Source organism: Mustela lutreola, chromosome 16 (assembly GCF_030435805.1).
Source record: "Mustela lutreola isolate mMusLut2 chromosome 16, mMusLut2.pri, whole genome shotgun sequence".
Lineage (NCBI taxonomy): Eukaryota > Metazoa > Chordata > Mammalia > Carnivora > Mustelidae > Mustela > Mustela lutreola.
The window spans coordinates 47,074,133-47,087,652 of record NC_081305.1 but is presented as its reverse complement, the minus strand read 5'-3'; the positions used below and the strand labels follow the sequence as shown (position 1 = coordinate 47,087,652).

The window sequence follows — 13,520 nt, the reverse complement described above, 5'->3', positions numbered from 1 at the left end:
TGAGCAGATTCCCCCTGAGCGCAAAGCCTCCACGTCGGGCTCAATACCATGACCCTGAGATCATGGTCTGAGCTGCAATCAAGAGTGGGATGCTCACCCGACTAAGCGACCCAGGCCTCCCTGGTCTATGGATATTGTGAGGTGGGTCACCCAGTGATCCTGTGTTCAGCCAGGGCGTCATTACATCCCATCGCTTAGGCCTGTTTGCCTAAAAGCAGCCTCTACATAGAGACTTCATCAAAATGTAAAATACTGCTCTTCAAAGGACACCTGACTGACTCAGTTGGTATAGCAAGTGACTCTTGGATCTCAGGGTTCTGAGTTCAAGCCCCATGTTGGCCTCAGAGCTTACATTAAAGAAAAAATAAAATATCCCTCTTCAAAAGATGTTATTAAGAAAATTAAAACAAGGGGTGCCTGGGTGGCTCAGTGGGTTAAGCCTCTGCCTTCGGTTCAGGTCATGATCCCAGGGTCCTGGGATCGAGCCCCGCATTGGGCTCTCTGCTCAGCGGGAAGCCTGCTTCCCCATCTCTCTCTGCCTGCTGTTCTGCCTACTTGTGATCTTTCTCTGTGTGTCAAATAAATAAATAAAATATTAAAAAAAAAAAAGAAAAGGAAAGAAGATCACTTGAGTAAAGTTATTTTGGTACTCTTAAGTCTGTTCTACAGATCTGTGTGTCTGTCTTTATGCCAGTGCCACAGTTTTGATTACTATAGCTTTATAGAAATTTTTAAAATTAGGTAAAGTAAATCCGGCTTTGTTCCTGGTCAAAATCATTTTGGCTCTTTTAATTCTTTTGTGAATTTAGGATCAGCTTGTTAGTTTCTACTGAAGATGTCAGCTGTGGTTTTGATAGGGATTGCATGGAGTCTGTATTTCAACTTGGAGAACACTGTATTTCAACTTGGAGAACACTGTCATCTTAAAACATTGAATCAGCTAATCCACGAGCATGGACTGTTTCTCACCAGTTTCTCTTAGCACTGTTTTATAGCTTTCAGAGTGTTTTCAGAGTACGGCACTTGTTTTGTTAGACCTATTCATTTCATTCTTTCTCAGGCTGCTATGAATGGAATTGCTTCATTAATCATATTTGATCATTTGTATGGGTAACTTTGCAGCTCTGCTTTGTCCTTGTTTTTGCATATATATATATGTATATATATATATGGCATATATTTGCATATATACATATATGTCTTTTTAGAGCAGGAGAGAGGAATAGATGTGGGGGAGGGACCCAGGGGCAGGAGAGGGGGACAGAGACTCTCACGAGTACTCTACACTGAGTGCTGAGCCCTGAGCCAAAACCAAGAGTCAGACACTTAACCAACTAAGCCACCCAGGTACCCCTCATACCTATTTTTAATATACTTTTTAATGGATTCCTTGGGATTTTCTACACCCAGATCATGTCATCTACAAATAAAGACACTTTTAACTTTGGGGACACCTAGGTGGCTCAGTCGGTTAAGCATCTGCCGTGGGCTTAGGTTATGATCCCAGGTCCTGGGATTGCATCCTGCATCAGGCTCCCTATTCAGCGGGGAGCCTGCTTCTCCCTCTGCCTGTCGGTCCCCCTGCTTGTGCCCTTGCTCTCTGACAAATAAAATCTTAAAAAAAAAAAAAAAAAAGACACTTTAACTTGTTCCTTTCCAGTGTATATCCTAATTTGCATTTCTATCCTGTGCCCTCCTGGGAAAGGCTGAAAGATTCTAGGCTCTCAGTCTTTTAAGTCAGATACCAAGAGCTCACCTGGTGAAGGGAGAAGTGGTCTAAAAGCCTGACAGTGATGTAGAAAGGAGATGCTGATCTCTTGTACCTGCTTACGGTTCTGCCTGGCCCTTGGAGATCTTACATCCAGTGATGTAACCAACCTGTCTATAGATTTTGGACATCAGGGGCCTTACTCATGGGCAGGTCCCAGGAGACAGCGGCCCCTCAACTCTACTGGGGAATGTGGACATTCCCAGGAACAAAGAACCCAACCCCTGCTGCCCAGGAAGAACTAGAGATTGCCATATGGAATACCCAGTGTCCAAAGCTCTGGGCCTGTCAGGCTGTCCTGGCATCCAGGACCAAGATTTAACCCAGAGACTTTCAGCCTGTCCCAGGAGGCCCTGGGTCTAGACTGCAAGGGTTCTGTGCCATCCTGCTGTTGAAGGTGAGGTCTCCCACTAAGACCTTTCTCCCTCTTTATCCTGTTAGAGCCCTATTCTGTTCTCCATCTCACCCACCCCCAACCACACACACAATAGGTAGAAATTAAAGACAGCTTCAACAGTGAGGCAGGCAGTTTCAGGGTTGGGTGATTTGGAGACTAGACAGATCCATCACAGGCATCATCTGTAGACAATACCAAAAGGGTGCCTGGGGGGCTCAGTCATTTAAGCGTCTGTCTTCAGCTCAGGTCATGATCCCAGGGTCCTGGAATCAAGCCCCGATTCTTCCTTTCCCTCTCCCTGCTACTCCTCCTATTTGTGGTTGCTCTCTTTCAAATAAATAAATAAATCTTTTTTTTTTTTTTTTTTTTTTTTTTTTAATTACCCACTAAAGAGGGAAGCTATTTCTGGAAAGTCCTGGAGAGAAGAGGTCAGTCAGGTCCATGCCTGAACCACTGGGGACAGGGCAGAGATGGAAAATGAGGCCACCCCAAAGAGCTCCCATCACACATGTCTCCCTCCTGGGAATGAGTGAGGACAAAATCAGCCTTCCCTGAATATGCTGAGATGACAGGCTGTGGGGGGCCCCGCCAGCCTGTAGAAGTGAGATGCCATCTGGCAATGGCATAATCTGGCAAAGCACCTGGACAGATTAGAAAGTGTGATGTTGTTCCTGAAAGCTTCCCAGGTATCTGGCGATCTCCTGGGAGGGGTGTTAGGATATTTTTCAATATTTGGCCTATGGTTTCTTCACAAAGGCTCCTTTCACATAAGTTTTCTCAGGAGTGAACTCTTTTTTAAAAAAAGGATTTTATTTATTTGACAGATGGAGATCACAAGTAGGCAGAGAGGCAGGCAGAAAGAGAGGGGGAAGCAGGTTCCCCACTGAGCAGAGAACCTGATGTGGGCTCTTAAGGTGAACAAAGAAAATGCCCCAGTTAGTTAGTGGTTTTCAACATTTGATACACTCCTTAGACTTTTCTTTGTTATAAACTTTGTGGTGCTGAGTGAGGCTGGGGCTCTGGCTGAAGGCATTCCTATGTCCACTGCACTCAGATGGCTCTTTTCCGGTGCTGAGAGAGGTCTGACCTATAGCGGAAAGCTTTTCCACACTCAGTACATGCATAAGACTTTTCTTCAATGTGAACTCTCTGGTGCCGACTGAGGTTGGATCTTGTACTGAAGGCTCTCCCACGTTGGCTGCACTTGTAAGGCCTCTTTCCAGTGTGAACTATCTGGTATGTAACAAGGTTGGAGCTATAGCTGAAGGCTTTTTCACACTCATAAGGCTTTTCTCCAGTATGGATTCGCTGGTGTGCAACAAGATTAGAGGGCCAGCTGAAGGCTTTCCCACACTGTTTGACAGAGATCACAAGTAGGCAGAGAGGCAGGCAGAGAAAGGGGGAAGCAGGCTCCCTGCTGAGTGGAGAGCCTGATGTGAGGCTGGATCCCAGGACCCTGGGATCATGACTTGAGTTGAAGGCAGAGCTTTAACCCACTGAGCCACCCAGATGCCCCTGTTGTGAACTTTCTGATGCCAATGAAGATGAGAACTGCTAATGAAGGCTTTCCCGCATTCACTGCACGTACAAAGTCTTGCCCCAGTATGTATTTTCTGGTGCTCCACAAAACTGGTGATGCAGCTGTAGACTCTCTGGCACGGTCTGCACTTACAAGGCCTTTCTTTGTCGTAACTTCCTGATGGTGAGCGACACTGAAGCTGCAAGTGAAGGTCTTCCCACAGTGGCCACAGGCATAAGGCCATTCTTCAGTGGACTCTCCACTGCTGAGTGAGTGTGTACTTCTGGGTGAAGGCTATCCCACACTCACTGCAACCGTGATACACTTTTCCAGTAGGAACTTTCTCATGTGTCCTCAGTTTCAAAAGGTGGCTGAAGGCCTTCCCACATTCCTTACACACACAGGGTGTCTCTCCAGTGGCGTTTTCGGGTAACGAACAGTGGTGGCATGCTCTTCAGGGGCATTTCCCCGTGCTGGGCATCTGCAGGGTCTCTCTGGAATGAGTGAGCAGGTGGTCTAGGAGCATGAGAGCCTTCAGAAAGCTGTTCCCACAGCTGCTGCACTTGAAGGACTTCTGTGTGGTGTGGCCTCTCTGCTGCTGCTGGTGCCTGGTGCCCGTGTGGCTTCCCCATGCTGTGGGTGGCCCGGTGCTGCAGGAGGTCGAGGCCGTCCAGGACATCCTTAGCACGTTTGCTGCCTGTGAAGCGTTTTTCTCTACTGGGCTCCTGCTGGCACTGGTGAGAGCTTATTCTGAGCCAGAAGCCTCTCCCACATGCCTCACACTTGTCTGGTTTCTGCGTAGGGTGATTTCCCTGACACTTAGCCAAGTGTAATGTCTTTGAGACCAAGCCACACATGTCACAGATGTTGGCCTTCAGGGTGGAAGGATATGCCTTAGGGGTCCTGAAATGGTATGCTCCTTCTACAGAAACACCCTGTTCAAGAGGGGCTTCCTCCACTCCACACCAGCAACCTGAAAGCAGAGAAATACCAGCAAAGTACATATGGGCTTTGTTGGGAGGGGGCAGTCCCCTCCCAGATGTGGATCTGACAAATTTAGGAGTGAGTCTGCAGGATCAAGTCAGGGGGAGGTAGAGCTTGTGGTGCAGGACAGGGCCTAGGAAAGCCAGTGAAGGTGAAGATCCAGGACGTGAGAACACACGTGAGGGTTCTGGCTAGGAGGAGAGGCAGGAACTGCAACCTCTCAGCTCTCAGCAGGACCCAATACAGGCAGGCCCCAGATCTCAGACAGGAACAAGGGTCACAAGAGTCTCCATGAGCGCAGGAAAATCCAGCTGCAACCAGGCATCTGGTGCTTAAAGCCTCTATGAGGATATATGCACATCTCATAATACACTGGCTGTGGGCTAAGGTGGGACATCCCTGTAAAAGGAGGAGTGGAGGGGAATAAGGAAGACACCGATCAGAGCACTGTACACAGACAAAGTGGAAATGGCAAGAATGTGTTATCTAAAACAAGGAAGGAAAATGGAGTAAGGTATGGGTACTGGCCCCAGCAGCAAAGGCCAGTGGATACAGGGCAGGTAGTACAGTGTGAACCCAGCCCCAGCGTCACGTCTGCACCAGTTCCCACTCATCAAGGCAGACCCCCTCCCAGCCTCTTCTGTGGTATATGGAGCTATGTGCACCCTGTCAGGCTCCCAGCCTTCTCTGTCCTGTTCCAGGTGAGCAACCATGCAGGACCTGAAAGTTCTAAGTCCTGGGAAAAAGACAGAGTGGGTGAGTGGCTGGCTCAGCCAAGGGCAACCTACCCTGTGATAGACGAGAGGGAGCTCTCATCATCTCCGCAACTAGGGAGAAAACCCAGTGTTACAAAATAAGCCTGTGAGGAGCATCTCCTGGAAGAGCCCAGCCTCAGGTAGTGATGATGTCCATGTCTACAGTCCATGACGTAGCCCAGCTCCTGGAAATGTCTGATATAAAAAAGTGGGAGGGAAGAACCTGGGCACAGAGGTCCCACTTATCTAGACAAACTCAGGCAACCGACTGAGCCCCTCGGTCCTGAACCCTTCTACAGGAAGGGAAGCAGATATTAGGGCTCCTCAGGGGAAGGAGCAGGCTGTGCCTTTGCCCCAGCTCTGCACACACAGCAGATAGCCCAGAGGCTATCTGCTCAGCTGTCAGAACACAGAGCTGTTCCCGGGAGAAGAAGAAGGACAGAGATCAGAACAGCAAGCTGGGGTGGGAGGGCCTTACCCATTGAGGCCACAAGCACCAGGGTCTCCAGCATCATATTGTGGTACAGGCACCTCTGAGTTTCATCAAGGAGCTCCCACTCCTCCTGGAAGAAGTATATGGCCACGTCCTCAAAGGTCCCCCAGTCCTGTCATGGTGAAGACAGCTAAGTCAGCCATGGTGAGGACAGGGCAGCAAGAAAACTACCAAAAAAACCCACAGATGAACCCATCCAGACCTGGGCCTGTGACCCTACGTGCTGCCATCTTTCTAGTAGGTAGTCTCTGACTCTCAAATCAACCCTGCCAACAAACTCCTAGGTCACCCTTCTCCCTGAGCTCTAAAGCCATGGGGGCCATTGTCTTTTCGTGTCCCACTGATCACTGTGTCCTCCTTCACACAGGAGGGAGGTGGGCAGATAGTTGCCACAAGGTCAGGGCCTGGTTGTGGGGCCTCACTGCCTCCTACCAGATGATTCTCCTGGCTCCCCAGATCCTGCCTCCCAGAACAACAAAACTGGGGCTCATCTCGTGTAGGCCCCCAGTACCAGGACTCCAGTCCATCAATTCATATGCCCCTGCATGTGCATATCCATCTTTGTACCACACATCTCCAGATCCCACCACTATCCCATGGCCCATTCTTCCTCCCAGCAAGCCTACAGATCACTCTGCAAATGGTGTCCAAAATGTGGCTAACTTGGTGAGGTCAACCAGGATCCCATCCTGACCCAGACTTTCAAAAGTCCCCATTTCCAGAGGTGGCACCCAGCTTTCCTTCAGTTTCTCTAACTGGTCCTATTCCTACCTTTAACCCTAGCCATCCAGACTAGGCCACAACGACTTCTGGGACCTCCAAGTCTCTCTGCCTTTATTCATGCTGTCCCCTCACCAGCCTCAGTATTCCTCTTTCCTTCTGATGCAACGCCCCCACCCCCACCCCAAGCCTAGGACACTCAGCCTACTGCCACTGAGCTAACTTGTCATCCTGACTGAAACACTCAGACCCCAAAGAGGGTGGCCAAGAAATGCCTGTGAGCCCACAGAGAGGTGACTAAACATGAGTCCCAGTTCCACTGTCATGTTACTTGTGTCTCCAATATGCCTTAGCCTCTGTCCCAGGGATCTTGGTCACTTTCTGGACCCCTTCTCACACACACATTCTCTTGTGGCTCCTCCTCCCTTCATCTGACTTTGTGACACCCATCGACCCCGTCCAGTACCCAGGCCAGCCACCCAATCCTCAGATGCCACTGTAGGACATCTTCACCATAAGCTAAAGATGACCCCTCTCAAATGTGAGCCAGAGCTCCACTGCAGCTCACTGTCTGCTGCTGACTGGAGGTCTCCAAGCTGAATTCCTCAGCATAACTTAGACCTGCCATGTCCAGCTGCCCCTTAGGAAGTCTTTAGGACATCTCAGCCTGGACAGGGTCAAAATCTGCCTCCTGATCCTCCCTGAAACCTGCTCCACCCAGCAACCTCTCCATCTCACTCGATGCCCTTCAGTTCCACCTAGTAACCAAGGCCAAAATCCATGGAACTAGCACAGGCTCCTCCACTTCTCTGCACATCACAAAATCTGGCTGACTTGAAAGATCCAAAATCCAACCATTTCTCCCAACTCCAGGCCATGACACCATCACCCACCTAACCTAGTAAAAGAGCATCCTTATGAGCCTCCCTTTCTGCCCCCTCAACTTCACCTCCTACCCCACCCTACCTCTGTTTTCCGCTCTGCAGCCAAAGGGAGCCTGTGAACATCTCTACTCCAAACCTTCCGTGGCTCCCACCATCTTCAGGCCAAGCTCCCCAGGCTGCCATGTTCCGGCCTGACTCCGGCCCACCGGACATAAATAACGGAGGCCTGTGGTTCCCCGAATACTCCCAGCTCAGTCTCTTCTCTGAGCATTTGCACATCCCGGTCCCTGTGCCTGAAAGAGCTTTCCACATCTTGTCCCACTGGATTCCAGAATCGTGAAAATTCCCACAGAAACTACGGCCGGGACTCAGGACCTCAGGCTTGGGGTGATCTGAGGGTCGCAGCAGCAAAAGAAGTGAAGGCGGAGGAGGGGTCCAGCGACTCCCCACTCCCTTCTACTGTGGACCCCACTCACCCGCGCCAGATCCACCAGCGCCACCGCCGCCATGGGACCCGGGCAGGCCCTGAGTGCGCAGCCGATGTCCACACCTCCGCCGGGCAGGCGCCCGCCGCCCGTCGCAATCGGGGCCTCAGAGGGGACGGCGGGCGAATGCGGAGGGAAGAGGACAGCCCCGTTACCAGAGATCACGGCTAGGACGGAGCGGGGCAGCTCATCCCAGCCTTCCCGCCCCCCGGCTGGGTCCCAAGGAGGTGCCTGCCGGAGCTCAGCTCCCCGAGGGCGGGGCAAGGGCACGACGAACGTGCTCTAGGGAGACGCGCCGGAAGCCCGGGGAGCCGCGGGATATAGCCTTCTTCGGTGCTGGGATTGGTGGCGGGTCGCCGCCGTCCCCGTGGCCTTCTGGTCGTTGTAGTTTCTGCCGCGCACAGGCCTCGCGTAGGGCGTCCGCGCGTTCCGCTTGGCAACGCCCGAGTGGCCCCGCAAGGGCTGCTGGGACGGGGAGCCCGCAGTTCTGAGGGGCAGTGCTGTGTTTACGCTTTCTCTGACGGGGCTACCCCGGGTTCCTCCCGCAGAGATGCAGGGCCCGCGCTCTGGAGGGAGGACCAGCCCGGAGGGGGCCTCTGGGGCGCAGCTTCACTTCTTCATTTCCCCGGTCAGAACCTTCTGGGATGAGCCTGAACATTCCGTGCTGGACAGTCCCTCGGGGATTCGGACGCGCTCCCAGAAGCAGCTCTAACTCGAAATCCGGTGACGAGATTTGGTCACTGCTGCACCTCTCCTCTCGAGAAGTGACAGGAGAAGTATTTAGCACAGGCCAGGCACGTAGTGCTGTGAAACCCAGGAAAGGGAGTCCTACTAAAGTGTGAAAGGGCGAGCTCTCGCTTGGTACGGCTGCGAGTCAAGAATTACCGACAGAAGCAGCTTCAGCAGCCAAGAATCCTCAGCTACAGGCCCCGACGAAAAGACGCGCACTGCATCTCCTACAGCAGTGAGTGGGCCCTGTGCCTCAGCCGGCGAGAGCCCATCGTCACCCTGGACCTTCTCCGCTGGACTTTCCTTCAGAACAGCCCCTCCTAACCCCCTTCGTCCTCTCTGTACAATAACGTTCTTCTCCTTTGTTACATTTGCCTTATAGTTTTGCTGTATCTTGCATGTCCAGAATTGTAATTCTCTCCTATTCCCAAATAATCCCATTTTTGCTGGTAAAGTAACTTCTATTTGTAAGGCTAACACTACTAAATAAGACACTGGGGATAAAAATTATGTTTATAAAAAATAAAAAATAAAAAAAAATAAACAAGACAGCTGTTGTTATCCTTATCATCATCATCATCATCCCAAGGCTCTCATAGCACTGCCAGGGGAGGGCAAGTTGGAAACGCGTCTTTCGAGAATCATTGTTGACATCTATCAAAGAATAAAATGTCCTCATCCTGACTTTGCAAGTAGCCATATACGCAGTGTGTATATGGCTTTTTTTAAAGATTTTATTTATTTATCTGAGAGAGAGACAGAGAGAACATGAGAGGTGAGAAGGTCAGAGGGAGAAGCAGACTCCCCCATGGAGCTGGGAGCCCGATGCAGGACTCCATCCTGGGACTCCAGGACCGTGACCTGAGCTGAAGGCAGTTGCTCAACCAACTGAGCCACCCAGGCACCCGAAATTTTTTTTTTTTTAAGATTTTTATTTATTTATTTGACAGAGAGATCACAAGTAGACAGAGAGGAAGGGAAGCAGGCTCCCCACCGAGCAGAGAGCCTGATGTGGGACTCGATCCTAGGACCCCGAGATCATGACCCGAGCCTAAGGCAGCGGCTTAACCCACTGAGCCACCCAGGCGCCCCAGTGTTGAAAATTTTTTAAAAAGTATATTCTTGTACTGTGGTAGGCAGAATCTAATGACTCCAAAGATGTCCACTAACCTGTCTGCAAATGGGATTCCCTCGGGCCTCAGTGCTAGTGACAGGAGTACCAAACAGGGTGGAAAGCTGGTAACACTAGGGCTCCAAATCCCCAGAGGGGACAAGTGCCTGCCCACCTCTAAAATCCTGCATTTTAGGATATGTGAACTATGCAGGGATTGTGCTAGTTTCTTATTGCTGCTGTAATAAATTACCATAAACCAACCGACTGGCTTAAAACGACACAAGTTTACTCTTCCAATTCATTCTTTCTTTCTTTCATTCTTTCTTTCCTCTTCCAATTCTGGAGGCCAGATGAAATTAATTTAGATGGGCAAAAATCAAGGTGTTACCATAGCTAGTTTCTTTTGAGGCTCTAGGAGAAAATCTGTTCATTACCTTTTTCAGCTTGTTGAGGGAGCCTTCATTCCTTGGCGCTTGACTTCTCCTTTCCTCACATCCCTCCAACTTCTTACTTCTGTTCTGTTGCTGCATCTCCTACCTCCTCTTTTGACTTTCTTTTTCCACAAAAATGTGTTTTTTTACTGACAATTTTCGGATAGCAGAGGAATCTAAAACAGGTTTTTTTGGGGGGGAAAGTAATTTCAGATTATAATTACTACTACACTAAAAATTGTGGTTAAATACGAAGTAGTGTATTTAAAACACAGTAGTTAAAACACAGTAGTTTTCATTTTAACCATTTTTAATGTACAGTCCCATGACATTAATTGTATTCATAATATTGTAAAACCATCACCACTACCTATTTCCAAAAGTTTTCCATCACCCAAGCAGCAACTTTGCCCATTAAACAATAACTCCCCATTCCTCCTTTCCCTGGCCCCTGTCAACTTCTTCTTTATTTTTAATTTTTTTTGAATCTTTTAAAAATTTATTTATTTATTTTTAAATTTCTTTTCAGTGTTCCAAAATTCATTGTTTATGTACTACACCCAGTACTCCATGCACCCTGTTAACTTATTTTTTTTTAAGATTGTATTTATTTACTTACTTGACAGAGAGCACAAGCAGGCAGAGAGACAGGCAGAGGCAGAGAGAGAAGCAGGCTCCCCACTGAACAAAGAGCCCGATGTGGGGCCCAATCCCAGGACACTGAAACCATGACCATAGCCGAAGGCAGCAGCTTAACCCACTGAGTCACCCAGGTGCCCCCACCCTGTTAACTACTAATCTACTTTCTACCCCTACGAATTTGCCTATTCTAGTGATTGCCTTTAACTACTCTTGTCCTTTTGTGTCTGGATAATTTCACTTAGCAGCTGTTTTCAAGGTTTATCCATGTTGTAACACTTACCAGTACATCATTCTTTTTGATAGGTGAACAATATCTCATTGTATGACAAGACACATTTTGTCCTTTCATCTGCTCAGGGACTCTTGGGTTGTTTCCACCTTTTTACCCATTATGATTAATGAGCAATGAACACTGGCATAAAAGTATCTGTTTGAGTCCCTGTTTTCAAATCTTTGGGTATATACCTAGGAGTGAAACTGCTGGGTGATACGGTAATTCTATCTTTAACTTTCTGAGAAACTGCTGAACTATTCTCCATAATGGCTACACTGCTTTACAGTCTATCCAGCAACATATGAGGGTCCATTTTTCCACATCTGAACCATTCTTTTTCTTTTTTTTTTTTTTCATGATAGCAATCCTAGTAGGTTTGAAATGGTGTCTTTTTTTTTTTTTTTTTTAAACAAACATTTTATTTATTTATTTGACAGAGAGAGATCACAAGTAGGCAGAGAGGCAGGCAGAGAGAGAGGAGGAAGCGGGCTCTCCACAGAGCAGAGAGCCCGATGCGGGGCTCGATCCCAGGACCCTGGGATCATGACCTGAGCCGAAGGCAGAGGCTTTAACCCACTGAGCCACCCAGGCGCCCCGAAATGGTGTCTTTTGATTTGCATTCCTCTAAAGACTAATGAGCATCTTTTCATGTGCTTATTGGCCATGTGAATATCTTGTTTAGAGAAATATCTGTTCAAGTCTTTTGTCCATTTTTTAATTGGGTTCTTTTGTATTTAAATTCTTTATGTATTCTGGATATTAAACTTCATCAAATAAGTGATTTGCAAGTATTTTCTCCCATTCTTGGGTAGGTTTTTTACTCTGCTTGTAATGAATACCTTTTGATGTACAAACATTTTAAATTTTGATGAAGTCCAGTTTATCTTTTTTAAAATTTATTTTAATTTTTTTAAGCGAGGAAGTGGGGTCACCTGGGTGGCTCAGTCAGTTGAGCCTCTGCCTTCGGCTCAGGTCATGATCCCAGGGTCCTGGGATCGAGCCCCTCATGGGGCTCTCTGCTCGGCGGTGAGCCTGCTTCCTCCTCTCTCTGCTTGCCTCTCTGCCTACTTGTGATCTCTCTCTCTCTCTCTCTTAAATGAATAAATAAAGTCTTAAAAAGAGAGAGAGAGAGAGAGAGAGGAAGGGGGAAGGACAGAGGGAGAAAGAGAGAGAGAGTCTTAATCTGACTTCACACTCAGCACAGAGCCTGACTCGGGAGTTGATCTCACAACCCTGAGATCATGACCTATGCCAGATTCAAGAGTCAGACACTTAACCAACTGAGTCACCCAGGTGCCCCCAGTTTATTTTTTATTTTGTTACTTAAGCTATTGGTGTCACAAATTCAAGATCGTTGGGGCGACTGGGTGGCTCAGTGGGTTAAAGCCTCTGCCTTCGGCTCAGGTCATGATCCCAAGGTCCTGGGATCGAGCCCCACATCGGGCTCTCTGCTCAGCAGGGAATCTGCTTCCTCTTCTCTCTCTGCCTGGCTCTCCCCCTACTTGTGATCTCTGCCTGTCAAATAAATAAATAAAATCTTAAAAAAAAATTCAAGGCCATTATCAAAGGTCATTGAGATTCATCCTTATGTTGTCTTCTAAGAATTTTATGGTTTTTAGCTCTTATATTTATGCTGTTGATTCATTTTGAGTTAATTTTTTGTGTATGGTATGAGTTTAGGGGTATACCTTCATTCTTTTGTATGAGGATACCCAGTCGTCTCAGCACCATCTTTTGAAGATTCAATACCAATCGAATGGAATTGACACCCTTGTAAAATATCAATTAACCATAGTTATATAGGCCTATTTCTGGACTTTCAAGTCTCTTCCATTGGTGTATGTGTCTGTCCACTAGTGTATATGCCACTATCACACTGTTTTGATTATTACAGCTTTGTATTAAGTTTTAAAATCAGAAAGTGTGATTTTGTTCTTTTTCAGGTTTGTTTCAGCTGTTTGGGGTCCTTTGTAGTTTCATATGAATTTGAGGATCAGCTTTTTCATTTCTACATAAGAGGGATGTTGGAATTTTGAAGGGAATTCCATTGAATCTGTAGTTTTGGGTAGCATTGACATTTTAACAACGTTAAGTCTTCCTGTCCACTAATATGGGATGACTTTCCATTTATTTAGATATTTTTAATTTCCTTCAATGATGTTTTCTAGATTTCAGTGCACAGTGTTTCACCTTAGTGTATTTTTTTAAAGATTAAAAATTTTTTTTTATTCATTTGACAGACAGAGATCACAAGTAGGCAGAGAGGCAGGCAGCGAGAGAGGAAGGGAAGCAGGCTCCCTGCCGAGCAGAGAGCCCGATGCGGGG

General features: G+C 47.9%; 2 protein-coding genes across 4 annotated transcripts in view; one reads left to right on the top strand and one right to left on the bottom strand.

Moving 5' to 3' along the window:
• The window catches only part of LOC131818160 (zinc finger protein 324A-like), a 38,036-nt gene that overhangs the window by 6,689 nt on the left and 17,827 nt on the right, over window positions 1–13,520 (top strand). The gene's annotated exons all lie outside the window — the stretch shown is intronic.
• LOC131818195 (zinc finger protein 773-like) lies at window positions 2,955–8,412 on the bottom strand. 3 transcript variants are annotated; one of them, XR_009348715.1, is made up of 3 exons: window positions 7,603–8,412; window positions 5,902–6,028; window positions 2,955–4,657 (listed from the first exon to the last, which is right to left on the bottom strand). XR_009348715.1 is itself a non-coding variant. In XM_059152455.1 (3 exons), exons 1-3 carry the CDS (start codon window positions 8,027–8,029, stop codon window positions 4,077–4,079), a joined length of 741 nt encoding a protein of 246 aa, XP_059008438.1. In that variant the 5' UTR covers window positions 8,030–8,412; the 3' UTR covers window positions 2,955–4,076. The 3 variants fall into 3 exon arrangements, 2 of the variants coding, with proteins under 2 accessions (XP_059008438.1, XP_059008439.1); XM_059152455.1 differs by having other exon boundaries at window positions 7,997–8,412; XM_059152456.1 differs by lacking the exon at window positions 2,955–4,657 and adding an exon at window positions 4,664–5,067 and having other exon boundaries at window positions 7,997–8,412.

Bases quoted from the DNA above. Each gene is read 5' to 3' on its own strand.
- LOC131818195 (XM_059152455.1), bottom strand. From the start codon at position 8,029: ATGGCGGCGGTGGCGCTGGTGGATCTGGCGCGG. The intron at 6,029-7,996 runs GTGAGTGGGGTC...TCACCATGACAG, and splicing joins CGCTGGTGGATCTGGCGCGG to GACTGGGGGACCTTTGAGGA. The intron at 4,658-5,901 runs GTAAGGCCCTCC...CTCTGCTTTCAG, and splicing joins GGTGCTTGTGGCCTCAATGG to GTTGCTGGTGTGGAGTGGAG.